Consider the following 22,217-nt stretch of genomic DNA (forward strand, 5'->3'; position numbering starts at 1 on the left):
AGAGAAGGGATAGTGAAAATATTGGTAGACGGATGCTGGAATTGGAGCTGCCAGGCAATAGGTCTCGAGGAAGACCAAAGAGAAGATTTATGGACGTAGTGAGAGAGGATATGAAGGTAGTTGGTGTGAGAGAGGAAGATACAGAGAATAGGGTTAGATGGAGAAAGTTGACTCGCTGTGGCGACCCCTGACGGGAGAAGCCGAAAGAAGAAGAAGAAGTAAGATTTCTGGCTCTCACAGACCTGTAACTACTTCAAGAGGCTCCTCTGTCCTCTACATGTTACCTGCATTAATGGCACCTGTTTGAGCTGGTCACACTCCAAACTCCACTATGACCAAGACCAAAGGGCTGTCAAAGGATCGGGGGCTCCATGCAAGATCTCACCCCGTGGGGTCAAAATGATCCCAAAAAAGGTGGGCAAAAGTCCCACAACCACACGGGGGGACCCACTGAATGACCTGCAGAGAGCTGGGACCAAACTAACAAAGACTACCATCAGTAACACACTACGCCGCCAGAGACTCAAATCCTGCAGTGCCAGATGTGTCCCCCTGCTTAAGCCAGTACATGTCCAGGCCCATCTGGAGTTTGCTAGAGAGCATTTGGATGATCCTGAAGAGGACTGGGAGACTGACCTATGGTCAGATGAAATCAAAATAGAACTTTTTGGTAAAACCTCAACAAGTCGTGCTTGGAGAAGAAGGAATGCTCCGTTGCATCCAAATAACACCATACCTACTGTGAAGCATGGGGGGGGGGACATCATGCTTTGGGGCTGCTTTTTCTGTAAAGGGACCAGGACGACTGACCCGAGTAAATGAAAGAATGAATGTGGCGACGTATCCTGAGATTTTGAGTGAAAACCTCTGTCTATCAGCAAGGATATTGAAGGTGAAATGTGGCTGGGTCTTTCAGCTTGACAATGATTCCCAACACACCGCCCAGGCAATAAAGGAGTGGCTTCGTAAGAGGCATGTCAAGGAGGTCTCCAGATCTCAAACCCATAGAAAATCTTTGGAGGGAGTTGAAAGTGTGTGTTGCCCAGCGACAGCCCCCAAAACATCACTGTTCTAAAGGCGATCCGCATGGAGGAATTGGCCCAAATACCAACAACAGTGTGTGAAAACCTTGTAAAGACTTAAATAAAACATTTCACCTTTGTCATTGTCAACAAAGGGTATATAACGAAGTATTAAGATGAACTTTTGTCATTGACCACCATAATTTACAAATAAATTCTTTAAAAATCAGATGTGTGATTTTCTGGATTTTTTTTTCTCATTCTGTCACTCACTGTTGAAGTGTACCTATGATGAATATCACAGGCCTAACCTTTTTAAGTGGGAGAACTTGCATGGTTGGTGGCTGACTAAATACTTATTTCCCCCAATATCTGAATATATGTACATAAATAAAAAAAAATTGCATGTATATACATTTATACATATATATGTATATATACATACATATACTTTCTCTATCACACACACACACACACACACACACACACACACAGTGTATATTGTTTAATTTTCAAGTAGACATATGTGAGTTTTGAGACAGCACAATCATTCAGTATAATCATAACTGACCTTCATAAGAATGATCAAGTATGACTTAAAAATATACAGCGCAGTGTCAAATCAACACAGCAGAATAATCTACTTATTTACCCAGTCAATAAGGAAACTTTAATTTCGACAGCAATTTCTTTTATAACAAGGAATACAATTCCTTTTACCAAAATACCAAGTTGTACAAATCTGGTTTTCCCGTTTCATGGAAAGCGGACAATTTATACACATTTGGGAAAAGAATGGACAATAAGCCCTGGAAAGTGTCTTTTTTTTTTTTTTTTTTGCTGTTCTGAGCTCACCTCCTCATACACCTCTCTGACAGCCGTCCTGCAGGGCTCCTCCTCAGGCTCCATGCCTCCTCCTGGCACAATCCAGTGGTCTGGATGCCGACTGCTGCTCACCAGCAGCACCTGGCACAGAGAGAATCCTTTGTCAAGTCTTTGCTACCAGCAGAAGGGGATCCATCGACACAAAAGGTATCTGGCATCAGAGCTAATCATTTAGCAGGAAGCTTGTTAAACATCTTACATGACGAACCCCTAACCCAAATACCTTGTCAAGTTCTTTGAGCGACAACAGTTTAGTATGGAATGGGATTGTGTTGTTATGCGTGCTTGCGTGTCTGAGTGTGTTTCATATTTGCTGCCACATAATAAAAGTAACTGAACAATAATAATGCCATTTGTCACGGACAAGATGAACAGTTCTCCATTTAAAGCACACATTTAAAGAAAACATCATTGTGAAATGTTTTATTTCAGGTGTGAAGATTCACCTTTATTCCATCTCAGTACCATTATGCTGATATTTCTTGGATTAATTTTACCAGAACATGACAACAGTCCAATGGATAAGAGAAAATTATGAATCTGACTTAAAGCTATTGTTTGCAAAGAGAAGATTTATGGACGCAGTGAGAGAGGATATGAAGGTAGTTGTTGTGAGAGAGGAGGATACCGAGAATAGGGTTAGATGGAGAAAGTTGACTCGCTGTGGCGACCCCTGAAGGGAAAAGCTGAAAGAAGAAGAAGAAGAAGACTGACAGCTATTGTTCATTTCACTTGATACTGCATACATTTGATTCTAATGTTAAGTTTAGGCAAATCCCCAACTTAAATGATTGACAGCGCAGCTTTGTGTATTGCGTTGCATTCTAGTACTCCACTTATATTGCCACTTTTCCATTAGATAATTTTATAAAACATTCAACCTTGAGTTGGCAATAAATGTATGTGAAACCAGCAGCCTAATCAAAGCCTGTCTCACAAAAAGAGGAGATTAGTTGGCTATAGTTGATAGTCCCATGTGGATCTAAAAGCGGCTCTTCAAACAGGGATGGTTCACCAGTGTGAGAAATTGGTCATTGCTTAAGAATGTTACAGACAAGACCATATTTCAGATTGCTTTTAGAAGTCACATATGTAATGTTGTCAACAGTAACAAGGAAAAGGGCCACCCAAAAATGTTACCAGTGCGAAGCCCAAAAACCAGCAGGGGTGTGTTAGTGGTCATGGCATTTGCACTTCTGGACCATGAATACTGAGAGGAGATACAAATATTAAACGGTCCACGGTGCCACCGTGACCATGTCTTTTTAAGGAATATGCTTGTTCCTGCGAGACGAAGCCAAACACACTGAAATGATGTAGCACATGAAGAGGCACAAAATTTAGCAACATATCAAGCAACAACAGAAAAGAATTTCACTGTGCTTCGACAGTCAATGCCTTAGACCCCCAAATGGTTACTGAAACTTTATTTAAAGGGTTATGTTAAGTAGTCGTAGATAAGTCAATTTCCAATCTTTTTGTGGATATTTTTCAGGCATCACTTTCCGAATGGGCATGTATTAAAAAATATAGTCTGTCAATTTGAAAATTAAATGCACTGTCATTGTATTGCATTCAGCTGAATATAGGTAAACACAAAAGTATTAAGAAATTATTTCCCTCTTTATTTATTTCTGTTTCAGTGTTTCAACCTTGTAGAATGGGGGTCTTGCTTAAAAAAAACAAAAATCCATTGAATGCTATTAACATAATTTAAATGACCGAAAATTGCCTTTTTGGTAGTTTTTTTTTGGTTTGGAGATCCACTCACTTAACCTTGAACCCTACCTTCCATTAAACAGAACAATATTAAACTCACATGTTACTGCTTTTCAGCATTCAGCTAACACATCACGAGCTGCAACAACAACCTCCGGTATTGGATTATTCAGGTCAAGTCGCTTTTATTTGTTCAAAATTCATTTACACAACAACAGGATTAAGGCCAGAATGCCTCACTATCAGAGCAGATAGATTTGTTAAACTAAAAACAACGATACTCAAGAAGAAAAAAAAAGTTCAAATTAAACACATAACTGAAAGGGAAAAGCAAGAAAGAAAAAAAAATAGTGATACCCAAGATAACAGACAGATACAGTAAAAGGCAATATTACTAAAGACCATAATGTAGAAAATGATTATCAAATAATCACATTGAGAACTTGGTGTCGTATAAAACACCAAACTTGTAATTAATTAACAGATTAAGATGCAGGAAGAGAACAAGAAAAAAAAGCAAGTGTTTTCCTTTTTTTTTTATTTGAAACACACATTTCAAAGTCACATTTAAGGGAGGATTTCATTTGATGTGATTTAGATTCACTGATAAAATGTTAGAATATTGTTCTTAGAATACAATAATCATAATATTCATCTCAAAGGATTCAACTAATTGCAAAAACAACAAAAAGCAAAATATGTGCAAACAAAAGAACGACATATAATATTATATCACACGCACACACAAAATCGTGTTGATCATCAAGTGTCACACAACAATACCTGGACCTACTTCAGGAATCTGAAGTATGCTGTATCAACATCAAATGATGGGAAAAACTAGTACTTCTACAATGAAACCTGAGTATAGAACACTAACTGCCAGAGAACATACTTTTGGTTCAGAGCTTGAAAATTACTCTCAATCTTTGAGCAGCTACTACCGGCTACTAATTCTGGACTGCACAATGCATTGTGGAACAGAAGAGAAAAAATAGTATTTGTGTGTATTTGTTTGCTTCAAACAGTAGCAATGGCTCCACTTCATTACAAAGGGTAAAGTAAATGCACACTCCAGGATAAAGCAACATTGACACAAAGGCTTATGCTGTCCACGATTCGATACAAGAATCGTAGCTGTGGCCTTTTGTTCCATGATTTCACCTCATATTAGGTGGCACGTGTTCAAACATTAGTTCCCCATGCAAGGTGACAAAAAAGGATGCCCATGTGAGGTGTTTGAAAACCAGCACAAAGCTGGCTCACATTTTGCACTCTGTGCAAATTCGAGTGCAGGGCATGTTTGTCAATGAAATGAAGCTCTTATGAGTCAGCTGACTCCATGTCATAGAAGGGCGTCATCTCTACATAGAGATAAGGACTGGTGACACCATCTTCACGAGCATCAAAGCTGCTCTCAACTCAACAGATATGATTGTGACGTGGGAAACTTCATGTTCTGTGACCTTTAGTGGCAACGCATTCAGTAAACAGGTCAGGTGTAAGATGAAACCCACAACAGATTCAGAGAGCTTCCAGAAATTTAAACGCTATTTTGATAATGTCACTGCTAGCTGCTCTTGTCCAGGAGCCAACAAATTCTCAATTTTACTTGACCAGCCAAACTTAGTTTAGAATTCAAACAGTCTAAATTGAAACAGAAAAGGACTGATTTGATTCAAGTTTTGCCTAAAAAATAAAGGTGTAGTTGATATATTTTATAGGTGAAAATGTGAAATGACAATAGATTAAAATCGTACAATGTTGGCAAAAGGAAGCCCATGCTTACACAGTGGGGAGAGCAAATATTTGATACACTGCTGTTTTTTTCAGCTTTTCCCACGTCTAAAGCATGTACAGGTCTGTCTTTTTATCATAGGTACTCTTCGACTGTGATTGACAGAATCTGAAACAGAAATCCAGAAAAACACATTATATGATTTCTAACAAATTAATTTGCTTTTTAATGCATGACATTAGAATTTGATACATCAGAAAAAAAAACAATATTTGGTACAGAAACATTTGCTGGCAATCACAGAGATCAGATGTTTTCCTGTAGTTTTTAAGGTTTGCACACACTGCAGCAGGGATTTTTGCCCACTCCTCCATACAGATTTTTACAGATTCTTCAGAATTCGCTGGGCAATATGGACTTTCAGCTCCCTCCAAAGATTTTATATTGAGTTCAGGTCTGGAGACTGGCTAGGCCACTCCAGGACCTTGAGACGCTTCTTACAGAGCTACTCCTTAGTTACCCTGGCTCTGTGTTTCAGCTCGTTCTCATGCTGGAAGACCCATTCACGACCCATCTTCAAGGCTCTTACTGAGGGAAGGAGGTTGTTGCCAAAATCTAGCAATACATGGCCCGATCCATCCTCCCCTCAATACAGTGCAGTCATCCTGTCCCCTTTGCAGAAAAACATCCCCAAAGAATGATGTTTCCACTTCCCATGCTTCACGGTTGGGATGGTATGCTCATCCTTCTTCTTCCTCCTCACACAGCGAGCAGAGTTTAGACCAAAAAGCTCTATTTTTGTCTGATCAGACCACATGATCTTCATCCATTCCTCCTCTGGATCATCCAGATGGTCATTGGCAAACTTCAGACAGCCCTGGACATGTGCTGGCTTGAGCAAGGGGATCTTGCGTACACTGCAGGATTTTAATCCATAACTGCGTAGTGTGTTACTAATGGTTTTCTTTGAGACTGTGGTCCAAGCTCTCTTCACGAAATTGACAAGGTCCAGCCATGTAGTTCTGGGCTGATCCCTCACCTTCAACCATGATCATTGATGCCCGGTGAGGTGAGATCTTGCATGGAGCCCCAGACCGAGGGAGATTGACCATCATCTTGAACTTCTTCCGTTTTCTAATAGTTGTGCCGACAGTTGTTGCCTTCTTACCAAGCTCCTTGCCTATTGTCCTGTAGCCCATCCCAGGCTTGTGCAAGTCTACAATTTTATCTCAGATGTCCTTATACAGCTCTTATACAGGGGTTGGAGTTTGTTTGATCAAGTGTTTGATCAGGTGTCTTTTATACAGGTAAGGAGTTCAGATGGTGCAGTTAGTACAGGTAATGGTGGAGAACAGGAGGGCTTCTTGAAGAAGAATTAATAGGTCTGTGAGACGCAAGTCTTATTGGTTGGTAGGTGATCAAATACTTGTGTCATGCAATAAAATGCAAATTAATTACTTAAAAACCATATAATGTGTATTTCTGGATTTTTGTTTTTATTCTGTCACTCACAGTTGAAGAGTACCTACAGTAGGATAAAAAATTACAGACCTCTACTGCTTTGCAAGAGGGAAAAACTGAAAAATTAGCAGTGTGTTTTGTATTTTGCAAAATACTTAGGAAGAAACTGTAGGAAACAATTAGTTTCCAAACAGCTTCATGCACATGAAGACTTAAGTGATAGAGATGTGATATTTTGATGGTGCCAGCACAAAGTTCTGTTACAGTACAAAGGCTTAGATAACCTGACATGGATAAGACAGGGTAAGTCAAAAAGGTTTTCAAACAAAGTTGGGGAAATAATAACTCCTACTGATACCTTGCGATATTTGATGTGAAAGAGCAAGCATGATTATCAGTCAGGCTATGCCACATCTAGCCTAAGTTGGTGTCTGACAACAAATTTCTCAATTTTCCCTGGATTTTATGTGTTATGAGTTTTGTCAGAATAAATGTTATCTGAGGGCTTGAACCTTGGGCACAGAAAGATAGAATACTGTACACTTTGGTGTCAAGTTATATATTCAGATGGAAGAACAGCACATTTCTAATCTCCGAAAATAGGTAAAAACAGCTACATTCTAAAAACTCCAAATTATTTTGTAAACCTAGCACACATATGAACTTACAAGTTTGATGACATGGTCTGCACTGCATTTTTCAGATGAATTTAGGGAAAACAGAATATAGTATATACAAGGTAGGAGGAGACATGTGTTATGTTGTAGCTGTTTAGAAAACAATGTAAGATATTGAAATATTACTGTGTTTTAGGATCCTGAGTGCTATTCCTTTTTGCCCTGAGCCATCTTGTGTTCTGCCTGAACACATCCCACTGTAATATTGCCTGTTCTTAAAAGGTGAGTGGACAGTTGAAGGGACTAAATGATGATCAGGCAAGCAAAGTCAGAAGATATTTTTCTGCTGGTAGACACTGATCTTTGCAAGTGTATCAGACATCACGACAACCTCCTTACAGAAGGTCATGAGGTTTTTGAGACCAGCGGAATGAGGACCTGAGCAAAACACCACTTGTATGAGTCACTACACTAAGATTGAGTTTTTTCTTAATGTAATATAGGTTGCTGAATAGATCAAACTGTAATACCAAATTCCTCACTTCCAGAGAATTAAGCAAAAAAAAAAAGGAAGGTGTTGAGTTTGAGTGATGCACAGGAATTTTTTTAACTGACCTGTGGTAAATCTTAAATTAATCTAGTACAGACTCTGTGTCTAGCATTATTGTACCGCAGAGATGTGCAACAAATTCTGCAGAGGAAAAGAACAGTGGGTTTATTCAATTGTACCTCAAACTCTGTGCATAGCCGTGGTGAATGAAATGTTACAGACAGCTGTCTTACAGGCAAAGGCACACAACACACACACATGCATACCCAATTTCACACAAAATGCTGTGCGACACGTAGTCACATACTCACAGCCAAAAGGCTTTTTGAAAACCATTGGATCAGCAGTTGCCTTTTGGCATGAAAACAAGAGAGCTTAGCAGAGAAGGCTAACGCCCACAACAGGCACCACACATACACCTCAGTCAGTATTCAGTAGAAAAGCTTTTGATGACCAAATGCACATCAGCTTTACACTTATAAATAAGCAAACACAAACCCCTGTTAATATTATTGAGGTTACCAGCATCAAGAGGGTTCAGTATTCACCTTGCAAGCTTTTGCATGTGTTTGGGTCACAGGCAGCTGGCCTGATTTCATTGTACACTTATTGTTATTAGTAATACCGGTATATCATGGACAATCATACGTTATAAGATTTTCTCAAGCGAATATTCATGTGACCAATTTTACAGCATCACAAAAGCACCAAGCTGACACAAACTTACAGGTGTACAGATGAAATCAAAATGAATACAGGGATTCCTTCTGCCCGAGGGGCTATTTCGGGGTGAATCCGAAGCGCCCTTCTGGCATCATCTGCACCGAGAACGATGCCAGGCTGCTGATGGCTGGTAGCGGTGCTGCCCAGTCTCTGCGTCTTCAATCAGAAGGTGACAGCCATTGAGTTCCCAGCTACCAAGTCACTGCTGGAAGTGGTTTGGTCTTGGCTGCACTTGTAATGTGTGAAAAGCTCAATGTCCAACAATCAAAGAAAGAATCATCAATATTCCGCATGTAGGCCATAATCACAGGCCATGGTTCTCATCCAGTTCAACCAGGCACGTTGTTGTCACTGGATCAAACGGCTGTATAATGGCTTCTTAGCAGAAGCTGAAGACCCCTGTTTTCCACAAATAGTGGCTGTGTTGTTCTCAGTGTCCAGTTGTACAAATAACTCCCAGTGAATGAAATCAAACCGGTTGCTGATTTCCAAACAAAACCTATTCAGGCAACAACATTATGGTTCTGACAGGAGCTCTCTAGAGACAGGGTTTTTTTATTTTTAAACACAAAACTACCATAGATGTGAGAAGGGACGGATGAAAAAGACCAAATGGTGTAGACCTCTATCTACTGCATTCCAGATATTAAAGTTAAGGTCTTGTCTTTCTACACACTCAAGTTGTGGGTCTCATTTGAGGATTAATTTCTAGTACGACAGTACAGTTACTCTGTTTTAGTTTTTTGGGGTTTCCAGGGATCTTTCTCTATTCCTTTAAAAGGTATTTGCTAATATTGAGTAAATGTTACTAATTATGGGGAGCCTAACATACTGTGCTAAAGCAAACACGTTCACAAAGCAGAGTTGCTAAGGTGGGGTCTTTCACAGCTTCCTCTGTCTTCAAACTTCATGAGACACAAGGCCATGTTTCTGGTTGGATTTCTTGCAGAGAGTTCAAAGTAGATGTTAAAAGTTTGGTTCTGCTTGCCATGGCACCATCCACTGTTTGTTCAAAAGGTGGTTATTCTTATCAATGAGTATCTTTGACTTCTCCTAACTGGTGTTGGAAAGGAAGCCTGAAGTGATACCTGAAGCTCATATCCCTCACATTCAATTCTTGTGGGTGGTTTCTTCCTATGAAGATTCTCTCCTAAAATATCCATTAAACACAGCTAATCTCTCAACAAATATCTCAACACCATTCTACTTTCCCACCTACACCTGCACACTCATGAGGAACTACATGTACAATAAATCACAAACATGTGAAAAGCCTTTCTTCCATTTTTACCCAAGACAGGCTACTTTTACAATACACTTATAATTTGTCAAACAAAGAAGTAATTTATTAATTAACAGAAACAAAGAAAAAAAATAACCATTTGGGTAAAATGCATTGTAACAATTCAAAATTTTAAATAACTCAGACTTGGTCATCATTTTTGTCAGCTTGCTTATAAAGAAATGTAATTGATAAATCAGCATGAAATACTTAAAGTATTTGAAGAATATATGCAAGAGACTATCTTTAAATGTCAGTGATATAGAGGGTATCATGAGTCTCTGGCATATTTATTTTGGTGGGGTCAGGGCATGGAAATTTTGTAAGCACCAAGCGCAAGTCTGTGTATTTCAGTAACAGGCACAAACGTAGTGATGACCGAGCGCTCCAAGTGTACTACGGAAAGATGAACCCACTAACATGACTACATGAGGCGGAAAAGAATTCTTCAGTCTAGCCTTTAACTGCAGGTCCATTTCCCTCCACCTGGGCCCCTAAACTACAGCTGGCAAGTTGAGGAAGTGGCCATAACGGAGTGATGGGGAAAGAGGGGGGGCTGAGAGCACGAGTAGCACGAAAGCAAATCTGTCAGGGGACAGCAAATGCCTGCACCTTGTTTCTATAAATTGCAGCTGATAGGTTACTTGGTGTTTAGCACACAGTGTAACATTCAACACCTCCCACCCCCCTTGACCCCACTCCTTCATATCACATGTGGTGCTGAGAAGAGCCGCCATCACTGGGCAGGCAAGCAGTGATCAAGGACACCCCTGCCTTAACCCCCAGTGAGTATCCCTGCTTAACTCAGAGGACATGAAAAATGTGTCTGTGTGTTAGCTGCAGATTATTTAGGTGGGAAGAGATTCACACCCGTTAGCAGCCATTTCACACTGTTTAACACTAGTTGCAAATTTCTAATGACCCATATCTCACTGTCAGGTGCCAATTCCCTTTTCTATTAACAGTATTAATTGGGAGAGCCCCTGTCAGTTAATATTGAATATCACACTGTGAAATTATATATTGGATTTATTTTTTATATATTTTCTTTATTGTTGTCAATTTTTAAATTATGATACTTAATTTTGCCATCTATGTCCAGACTTGTGTGACTGTTTAATAAAAAAATATATGCATACAAAAATATACATTCTTAGTTCAATTAATTTATAAATGTTTAAAGGTTGGTAAGAGATTACTTGAAAATCAACTTGTCTGTAAATCAGCAGAAATGACCTTAAATTGTGAATGAGGTCCCAATATAAGGGACTCTCCCAAGCAGAACCCAAGTCTTCCATTAATGAGCCTGTGAATATTGCTAATCATAACAACTGGCTTTTTTGAGTGGGGGTAGATAAACCGTGCAAATACGGAAAATACCCACTTCTGTCAGACTGTTAGGATACACAACTTTATCATGTCAGCTTGTTAGGTGGGGTCATTAAACTTCACGGCCATGCCTGCAGTATGAAAACACTATAGGAAGGAGGCAACACATCACCATCAACCTCATTCAAGTCAAGAGGACGCAGTGCACGATGTGGCAGTGAGGAGAGTTCCTCTTTGACAGGAAATGGAAATGACTGCTGCCTTGGCCTCTTTTTAAAAAGTCTAATATTTGACTCCACCATGACACAGGTCAGCTATGGACGCAGGAACATGTGGAGTGTGCTGCTAAAAGACCATTTAGCTAAGAAGTTTGAATTCCGGGTTTGTATGGGACACGTGACACCCGAAGCAGCAAATCACAGATCGGCAAAATAAAGCTAAGGAGAGAAACGAAGAGCGGCCACTGACCTCGTCCTCCGTTTCATTCTTGAAACACAAACACGCCGCTCTCCGTTTGAAGCCCTCGCCGTCGTACGTCCTGGTCTGATTGGGCTTGAACTTCATCATAAATGGAGTTATCCAAAACGTATTTAAAAAAAAAAAGATTAAAAAAATACAATCAAGTTGGAACTCCTTTCGGGAAAAAAAAAATCTTGGAAGTTGGGAGGGAGGGTATTGATAGCCCGACCCACCTGGAACCGATAACCCCAAATTAGCTTCTTCAAACGGCGTCGACTTCACTATAAGCGCCCGGCCGGTGACAGCAGGTCGGCCAGCGTTTGCTCGGAACTCGTATCGACCATGGTTCTCCACAGCCGCGGTCAACACGCACCATTTCACGAACGCACATCTGCTGTGGGCGAGGTGCAGCTGAGCGGAGCCTCCCCCCTTCTTCCTCCTCCTCCTCCTTTTCCTCCCTCTCGCAGCTGTCCGTCAAACTGCTACATTAACGGGGCATTCATTCTGGAAAAATCATTAAAAGTATTATCGTCCGTGGCGTTGCCGAAGCAGTGGAGTCCAATTTTTTTTTAAATATACAAATTTGTAAGTTAATTTCATTTTGCTTAACATAAATCACAATAATAAATATCAATTTTTTTGCATCTCCCTCGAATACTTAAAAGGATGACAGCAATTAAACCAATAAACGCGAAGTAGTCATCAAAGTATTGTGGCCAAAAGTTGACTTTTACTTGTTGAATAAACCAATCGGTATTTGCCCGAACTCATTATAACTTGGCAAGGGCGACCCATGTGAGAACAAAACACGCCTTTCTTTGCCGGTCTCATTGGATTCCCATGACTGTCTGATTTCCCAGCCAGCGTTAGAGCCGCCTCTACTGTTTTCAGGTCAACCAAGAAACAAACCTGGTCAAACCCCAGTTTTGAGCGGCATTAGCGTCACGGACTGCTGTCTCCCTCTAGTGGATAATCCACGGAATGTCCTAAAAAGAGGGAAATTGACGCTCAACCAGGCGAATCTCAATCTTTACCCCATTAGACTTGGGTGAAGATCCAATCAGGTAAACTCTAAAGGCCCGATCTTGCTGGTTGCGGATTCAATTTATTATTTGACTGATGAATGCATAGTCAACAACACAATAATGCTGGCAGGACATCCTTCGTAGCAATTACGTTCCTTGAAATTCGGTTAAAATAAAAGAATAATAAGTAACTCGTTCTTACTTTCAGCAGGCAGGGGTGCAGATTGAATAAATGTTTTCTTAATTTGATTTTGGTCTTTGTTTTGATCTTTTTTTTGGGGGGGGGTTATTTCTTTTCCCTTGTTTTCTCCACTATATTTCCTACTTTCCTGGTAAGTTTTATAATACTTGTATACAATTCCTGATACCGTTTTACTCAGTCTCATTCAATTTAAATACTCTAGGTTGTTCACGTACCATTTTTTAAACTGTGAGCATTCGCCTTTGTACTGACAAGTAATTTTTCAACATCCTTGCATGCAATTTTTGAGAACAGGATTTCAAAAAAAAAATGAAATCTGCTGATTTGTTTGAGTAACAATTACTTATCTAACTTAGCATTTTTTGTTTACCGTTGCCCAGAAAACAAGGACTTTGGCAACACTGCTTGATATTTTATGATACATAAATACATACATTTTATGATACATAAGTCTTCCTGTTACTTCCTGTATTAATCATTTGTTTTAAAAAATACAAAACAAAAAAATGTTGGAATATTGAAAGATCATATAATATAGCCTTAGCCTGAATAAAGGAGCAGTTGTGTGTTATTGTGCAACTTCACTGGCCATAGTCAAGATTCTCAGCCACAAAAGGAAAGTCTGCAAAATTAAATGGAAAGTTACTACATTTATTTAACCACAGACATTGCTTCCGTGACGGACGCAAAAGATGTAGAATCACAGACAAGTAAGCAATTATTAATCAACAAATTTTATTTACAGAACACAAAAGTATGAAGGTGGGCCTTTTCATAACATTCTGAGAGCAGGAAACCTATTCCACCCCAGATTATTAGAAAGAAGGAATTTACAAACAGTGAAATGAATACTGACTTTGCTGCCAGAGACCACTGACTGTGGAGAGTAAAAGCCTTCACTGCCCGTGTTGGAGTTTGATCCAGCATCTTCTCAAACAGACCCCGCCCACATTCCCGACTCATCATGTGACACTGTTTCAAATACGACCCTTGCTTTGTAATAAAAATGCCACTGAAGAAAGGCAACCCACTGAATCTCTGAAGGAGTGCGACGACAGGGGTGGAACATAATGATGATACATCAAAACATGTGACACTTCCTCTTGAAACTAGTGGATATTGATAAAAGTTGTTCTTAAATCCAAATACATGTTTTTATAAAAACATATCCCCCGTCATCATTCCAACATGTGTGTGGTGAATGTGTTTATTCTGTGTGAGCTAAGTTTAAACACTTTGCCATCCATTGTTTGCTTGCAGTTTTTCAAATATTCTAAAACTGACATATAATGGTGAATAAATCATTTCTGCTTTCTTATCTGACTTAAGAATACGTCGTTCATGATAGATGATTTGTCCTGCAAAATTTTCAATGTCGCAGAATTGTAGTATCATGATACAATTGTAATCTTGAACAAAGTATTGTGCTAACATTACGTGGTGAGTTACTTCGTGATTCCAACCCCGAGGGATGACATACCTTAGAGAGCTGTGTGGCTATTAGTATGACATTAGCAGGAAATGCTCACATATAGGAGATTAGATATTATTATAAAATAGGTGCTAAAACTAAGGAAAGGTCCACAATGTCCACCATCAGCTCCCACTCTTAAGAGTCTCACACTTTCAACAAGCACACAGCGAATCTGGAGTAGCAGTGGTTAAAAACATGAACGTGATAATACCAGGCTCAGTTTGTTTTTTAGTCATATTATAACAAAGCCAGATGCCACTTAAAGAGGAAGCAGAGCTACGATTGTTTATTCATTCTGATGGGCCATCTAAACGACACAAATACTTTTCTTTGTCTCCCGATGAGTGTCTACACTACACTGCGCTAGTAGTAGTTATCTGCTTTTAATAAACAGCGACACAAGAACACAAAGTTAAAAGAAAACTAAAAAGTATACCGTATTGACCACATCGCCATCACCAACCCCACCCCTCCTTCACCAATCCATCGTTCGGGGTCCTCACATCCACATCCCTCGAAAATGTGGGATAACTGTTATTCCCCCCACACACTTATCGAATCAGCAGTTGGCAGAAAATCATTGTACAAAGAAAGCCAGGTGAGTAGATGTAAAACCTCTGCCCATGCATCGGAACAGTAGTGAGTTAGGACAAGACGAGTCATTTTATTACTAGTGAGCATTTAAATCACCAATTGTCAGCAGTTGTTTTTCCCTTTACAACATATTCATGTTTATTACACACACATACACACACACATACACACACACATATATATATATGTGTGTGTGTGTGTGTGTGTATGTGTGTGTGTGTGTGTGTGTGTGTGTGTGTGTTTTTGTGTGTGTCTGCTGTATAACCGTATTTTTTTTTGACTGTGTCCTTTAAATGCAAATGAGGAGGTCTTGGCAGAACATGAGGATTTGTGTTCACATGTGACTTCCATGTGTGTCTCCACTTGATAAGATGCGCACTACACTTCATTTTTGTTTCCAGCATACATTCTGGTCCATGACTTGGCTGCGGGAGGAAAGAATAAAAAATCATCAAAAAAAGAAATACATATGTGTGTGTGTGTGTGTGAGAGAGAGAGAGAGAGAGAGAGAGAGACCACAAATGTGTCGCTATTAACCAAGAACCTCCCCCACTAACTTACACATTTAATTCTATTATTCTAACAAATATCCACAAATAAACCTTATTACGACAAAAGATGAACACAGAAAAGAAAAGACTGTTGAATTGAAATTTAGTTACTTTGAGGACTTAGGACATACTAGAGTAAGGAAAAACACCAAATAAATCAATTAAGACAGATGACCTATCATGATGGTGCAGCTTTGATGGAAGGAGGTCCAGCCCCTGGATCCAATCATTCTCCCTTGGAAAACAATCTCAGTGTATTAAACTAAATGTATTAAACTACTGGTATCTCCAAAAAGGTAATATATAGTAAGAACTATACAGTCTTCAGGTGTGAAAAATCAGGGCTATTTGTGTGCATGTCCCTTTTGACTGGATGAAGCATAAATTGTGGAAGTATTAAAAATAATCAAGGTGTGACAGCACAGTATAACGTTCCTGCTTCTCAGTCTCCTTCTTCTCCTTTTGGCTTTTCCCTTCAGGGGTCGCCACAGCAAATCAACCCTCTCCATCTAACCCTATTCTCTATATCCTCCTCTCTCACACCAACTACCTTCATATCCTCTCTCACTACGTCCATAAATCTTCTCTTTGGTCTTCCTCGAGACCTCCTGCCTGGCAGCTCCAATTCCAGCATCCGTTTACAAATATATTCACTATCCCTCTTCTGTACATGACCAAACCATCTCAGTCTGGCTTCTCTGACTTTCTCTCAAACATTTAACATGTGCTGTTCCTCTGATAGACTCATTCCTGATCCTATCCATCCTGGTCACTCCCAAAGAGAACCTTAGCATCTTCATCTCTGTGACCTTTAGCTCGGCCTCCTGTCTTTTTATCATTGTAACTGTGTTCGTGCTTCTCAGTACAAACTAAATAAATATGCACTGATGAGTCAATTACAATCACAGCAAAAGAACACAAGAGGGAGCACTAAGCTTATCAATTTTTCTTCCCCAATTTATTGCTTACCCTAAGGTTTGATTTTTAATTTTACAACATTAAAGGGTAACAATCAAAAGATTTCACTTGTTGATATTGGACTTGAATATGTGTGGAAAAAAATGAAGAAAAAGACTGATCATTTCTGACAGCTGGCTCTGACCTGGAGACATGAATCTAGCTAAACTCTCAATAAGGAGTGTTTTTATTATTATGATTATTATCAGAATTACGAAGAGTTTCAATCTTTGGACTTATGTGGCAATTAGTATTTAGAAAGGGTTAGTTGTTTTCTTGTTTTCTTTACTTGGCAAAATGTGTACAGGAACAATAATTTAGTAATGAAACAAATTACTCTGACTTGTGTTTGAGAGTCTGAGGATGTTGATTGACTTTCTGAATGTATCAACAATATATTTGAATTCAAAATCAACTTTACTCAACCTTGACATTTTGAAAACTTGATCATGCTCGTGAGCTGACCAGAACAGGTGGTTCTGGAGTAAATCATCAGGTTTTGTTACCTGAAGACTGACGGGACAAGTGTGGGGGACAGAAGTTGGACAGAGAGCTTGCAGCCATCCATTGACTATGCCGGGTCTTACCTGTCTCTATGGCTTCCGCTTCATTGGTCTTCCACTTCTCTGCAACATCATTTGCTAAAGGATCATCAGGGTTAGGCGCACTTAGTAATGCCTGGATTGATAGTAGCACTGTACGAATCTGCAGAGCAGGTGACCACTTGTCTGAGAAGAAAAAAAATTGCAAGATAAAATATTAGGTTAAAAATGTTGTCAAATGTATTCAAGATATGACTATGAAGAATAAATCCTTCTTTATATGGTGTTTTCAAGTTGGGAAAATTCTTCAGCTATTCCAACTCACTGTGTGTATACCGATGAAAAAAAGCATAAATCAGGGAAATACAGATTGTACCATGCCTAATCTACCACCAGATGTAGTCACAACACTGAATCACTGTCTATGAAAATGAGGAATGAAGAAAAAACCCAACAGCCTGGACAAAAGACATTGTTGGGATTACATGTCACAGCTGTGGTGTGGAATGCTGTATACACTGACACACTTGGGCAATACTTCAACATTGTGTAGCTTAAAATAAACAAGCAAAGCATCACAATAGTGGGGGGTGAGAGAGCACTTGCGGAATCTGGGTTCTAGAGGAAGAGAGCGAGAAAGAGTAGTGTATCAGTTGCAGCAGTGGGATAGCCATAGTGGAAATATGACAATAAAACCGTGGTGGGGAAGAGGTCGACTGAGAGGGCAATACATGAGGCCCATGACTGTCAGAGGAAGATTTAGTTGGTAAATCCCTCCATCGTTTTTGAAATTATGGAGAGAATGTCAAGCTTAAATGAGAAAAGTTCAAAAAATGTGCAAAAAGATAGATATGGTTCTGAAAAAAAGACATAAATCAGTGCATAACTATATATACATATCCTCCAAAACCAAAACCAAATTACTGATGAGCAATTACAAAAAAAGTGAATGTGTCAAAAATTCTTTTTTTTTTAAATTTTTTTATTTAATGTTCAGATCAGGTTCAAAAGCCTCTCATATGTATTATACATCAGGTGTTGTTATTATCAAAACATTAGCTGATATGAAACATGATAATGTGAGAGGGCTTTCAGTTATTGAGAAAAATTCATATCAGCAAATTGAATAATGCATACCCACCTTATTATCTTGAAATATATGGGGTTACAATGTAAGTGTTATTGAACATAGGACTTACCTTTCAAAATGTCTAGACATATTCTTCCCAGCTTGTCTACATTGGGGTGATATATTTTGGTCATGAAGCGTACTTTAGGAGCTGCCATGGGATATTCCTCAGGTAAAAAGAGTTCAAGTTTAAATGTGCCCCCCTCAAACGGTGAGTCCTGGGGTCCGGCAATGACCACATGAAAGTAGCGGGCATTACCCTCATCTGGCTCGGCCTTGATGCCTGGGACAGGCTCTGCAAGCAAGCGCTGTGTTTCCTGTTAAATGGAAACAAAGGAAGAAAATTAACCACATATTGCTGCACCATGTTAACTGCTACTTGCATAATGTCCCGTCAGGCTCATTCAAAGCGATGTGTCTTGCGTCTCAAATTTTAACCTTGGCGGCACAGGATAGCGGAAGGAAAACAATAAATATCAAGAAAGTGTCAAGATACCAGCTCCTTTTGAAGGGGCCCTTTTTCAGTGACTAATTGGTATGACAGGCAAATTTGTTTTAACTAGCCATTTGTTCTGTACTCAAGTTTTCTCATTATTTTGTACATTTAATTATTTCATTACCAAATGTGAGTCAATGATTTAAAAAAAAAAACATGTTCTGGCTTTTTAAAAGATAAATATAGTAAACTAAATACAACAAATCTATTGAAATGAACAGCTAACCAGTTTCCCTATTAGAACAATCCACTAAAATACATCAGAATGATCATACTATGAAAATGTATAAGTTAAATCATTTAATTTAGAATTTTATTTGTGTAAAGGGTTCTATAATTGAAAAGAACAAGGTATATTTCTGAAGAACAGGGCAACATATTAAAGAAAAAAATAAAATGACCAAAACATATAAGGACCAAACATTTATGTTTTCCAGACCTTCAGGATTTCCCAGGATAGGCAGTAACCTTGAATGTGACTACGTAGTCAAGATAATGCACTGATTTGCAAAATTTAAAGTACCTTTTAATAGAGAGGTATAACTGATAAAGCCGTGTTCATTGGTTTTAATAATTTCTGAGACCTGTTTGCCTTTAATAACAAGAAACAAGAGAAGAACTGGAAAAGTGTTCGACAGAATGGGAAATGCACTTCAACATCTGGGCGACCGGAAATCAAACTCTTAGAACACTCACTCAATCAATCGGTTGGCACGCTGACCACTCTTCTATCAGGTCACACAGGGATACAGCCATTTGTGAAAGCCTTTTGCTCTGGCATTCTGGATCCAAAAATACGCTACTGCTGTCCTTAATTTTATTGAACACCATTCGTCCTCGTTGCTCAAGATAAACAGCCATCATCTATACATCACAGCTACGTCATTATGTAAATCATTATCATAATAACTATTATAAATGTGATAATCATTATTATCACTGAAGCCAGGATATGGATAATTCTTTGTTTGGCATTCATCTTCAAACAGAGGGTGCATTGGTGCATCAGTGCAGATCTGAGGAGGCTCTGTGCAGCATGTCGCTGTCTTTTAGAGGTGACACTGACTCAGCTACCACACAACAGGAGACCGTACCCACACACTCAACAGCCACTGCACCAAGGCTACTCCCAGCTTGCTATGATTAGCAAGCAACCTACAGTAACACACTTAGTGAGAGAGCCAGATGTAGGTATGTGATGAGCAATGAAATGAATAACTGACACACCTGAGGACACCCCTATATTCAAGCAATGTGAAGTCATTAAATGGGATAATATGCTCACATCCCCTAATCGCCTTCATGAAAAAAACCCAGCTACTCAGTATATCAATCGAAAACAAACATAGCTGGATACACTTCAATACCAATATTTTGCATTATGTCTGGTACCTTAATACAAAAAAGGGTATCATGAACCTTACATGAAAAAAAATGAATCAAATAAGGCTTTTGGCCAACACTCTTGTTTGTAACACTTTTCCTGAATACTAATGGAGTGAAATTCCTGAAATGTTTCAGATAACCCTCAGACAAAACCATGCAGTGAAAACACAGACGGAAGAGGGGCTCCCAGTCCCAGTCACACGCTCTGAAAGAGCAAGGGCTTGGTCTACTAAGTATTGTTCCCAGCCCCCCCACCTCTTCCCACCAATGACAGGCCTCAGTTTGCTTTCCCTCTCACCTGTACAGTGTATGGTTTTCATTGCTATAATGCCTACCTGCTAAACCTTAATACAGTTGAGTGCATTCCTTTCTAAATGCCAACATGTTGATCCCCGGGAGTTCACTGCATGGCACTTTTTACTAACCATTCAACTTTTACTTTTCAGATCTATCAGTATTCATTTGTGTTGCTAATGTATGAATATATGAAAATGTGTCAATGTTTTATACATAATCTACATGCACAATTAATGTCTACATTTCTACATTTTTTTAAATTTTCCTGGAATTAACATCAGTGCCAGGAGGTCAACATGTATAATGGCATTATGAACAAGTTGTATGACACATGACCTTTTCTTTAGTAATATTTTTAATAAGCCTGTATACACATACATACACACACACACACACACACACACACACACACACACACACACACATATAAATATACACACACACAATATATATATACACACATCCTAGATAAATCTGCTTAAGCCTCCAAAGTTTTATATCATCTAGATAATCTAGAATCACACATGATCCAAGTCTTTTTGACTTTACACATCTTAAATTTGAAAGGTCGAATAAATAATTACATGTGACTAAATAATTAAAACTCCCACGAGCTGCAACTTCAAATGCAATGCATTCGATGGTAAAAACTCTGATCTCCTTTAGCCTTTATTCTCGGTAACAAGTCTAGTCGATATATGAATGAAATGTACAATGTACACTTATACAACGGAAATGTTTTGTCATTATTACAGAAAATAAAGAAGATACAGTGGCTAACATGATGGGTGAATATGCATGACGCTCATGTAATTCGCAAAAATAACAAGACGCCTGTCATCGGTTGTCACAGAATTAGACAACACACTACTGCGCCGAACATGTTTCCCCAAGGATAATCTTGTCTAAATATTAATATGCAATAATTGCCAATGTCTATTGGCAATGTACTATAAGTATTATACGATGTACTATACGTCCCCGATGAATCGTGGAACATACTGAAACAGGAAGTGGCTGCTAACGTCTAATCCAATGTTAGCTTATTTATATTGAAGTACTAAAGTTTCACTTCTACCTTGAAAATCTGGGTGACTAGAGGGAATACACGAGATACAATTAAATTGCCAAACAGCATAAATTCCAATCCCTGACCAAATAATACCATATCTTGAGTTCACAACAACACCGGGGCCAGAATCGCTGTTACTGCTAGCTTGTCGAGTGTTGCTGTTTACATGAAGCTATACAAACAAAGCTAACAAACTAGCATAAGGTGGCATATTTAGCCACGCTAGCACGCCATTCACCTAGTATTACAATCTTATTAGAGGCTCTTTTTGAGCTGTGATAGTGAGGTAGTCCCTGTTAAAAGGCAGAATTGTCGTTCGTGTCTATCCATTTCGTCAGCAGTGTTTTGTGTATCTTAAACGTGAATGAAACGGAAGTTAGTTTGGAAAACTAACGCTAGCATGTCGGTAGCTAACATTAGCTCACAGAACTGTTAACCTGGGCAAACTAGCAGAGCTCTGGGGAGTCCACGGCAAGTATATTGACTTTGAGTCGTATCAGAAAAGTTCAACACGCAGACGTTTTCACTGTGAAATCGTTACCTTAATGATCCTGCGGGGCAGTGCTGCCATCTTGTCTTGAATGCGGGCTTTAGCTCTCAGTCAGTGCCTCCTCTCTGGCGTTGGCATTGACAGCGCACAGACACACAGACACGCACACGCCACACGTCTTCCGGGTCCCAGTTGATGGCAGGAATCGACGATCGGC

General features: G+C 39.2%; 2 protein-coding genes across 4 annotated transcripts in view; both read right to left on the reverse strand.

Annotated features, from left to right (window-relative positions):
* nudt4a (nudix (nucleoside diphosphate linked moiety X)-type motif 4a) overlaps positions 1–12,177 on the reverse strand; it is a 21,782-nt gene extending 9,605 nt beyond the window's left edge. For 2 of the 3 annotated variants that reach the window (XM_086163900.1, XM_086163899.1), the window contains exons 1-2: positions 11,795–12,039; positions 1,878–1,988 (exon numbers count right to left, since the gene is read on the reverse strand). In XM_086163900.1, coding sequence (XP_086020026.1) covers positions 1,878–1,988; positions 11,795–11,893 — 210 coding nt within the window. In that variant the 5' untranslated portion in view covers positions 11,894–12,039. Of the gene's footprint in view, positions 1–1,877; positions 1,989–11,794 lie in introns of all 3 variants that reach the window. The other variant, XM_086163901.1, reaches the window with a different exon arrangement.
* A 1,553-nt stretch (positions 12,178–13,730) lies between these two features.
* ube2na (ubiquitin-conjugating enzyme E2Na) lies at positions 13,731–22,189 on the reverse strand. Its single transcript, XM_086163902.1, has 4 exons — positions 22,052–22,189; positions 18,330–18,576; positions 17,176–17,316; positions 13,731–15,505 (listed from the first exon to the last, which is right to left on the reverse strand). Exons 1-4 carry the CDS (start codon positions 22,079–22,081, stop codon positions 15,459–15,461), a joined length of 465 nt encoding a protein of 154 aa, XP_086020028.1. The 5' UTR covers positions 22,082–22,189; the 3' UTR covers positions 13,731–15,458.
* Positions 22,190–22,217: the final 28 nt, after the last annotated feature.

The sequence above is a fragment of the Fistularia commersonii genome, chromosome 17 (assembly GCF_037954325.1).
Source record: "Fistularia commersonii isolate RoL2024-O1a breed Wild chromosome 17, RoL_Fcom_v1.0, whole genome shotgun sequence".
In the NCBI taxonomy this organism is placed as follows: Eukaryota; Metazoa; Chordata; class Actinopteri; order Syngnathiformes; family Fistulariidae; genus Fistularia; species Fistularia commersonii.

Bases quoted from the DNA above. Each gene is read 5' to 3' on its own strand.
- ube2na (XM_086163902.1), bottom strand. From the start codon at position 22,081: ATGGCAGCACTGCCCCGCAGGATCATTAAG. The intron at 18,577-22,051 runs GTAACGATTTCA...TCCATTTAACAG, and splicing joins TGCCCCGCAGGATCATTAAG to GAAACACAGCGCTTGCTTGC. The intron at 15,506-17,175 runs GTAAGACCCGGC...TTCCTCCCGCAG, and splicing joins AGCGGAAGCCATAGAGACAG to CCAAGTCATGGACCAGAATG.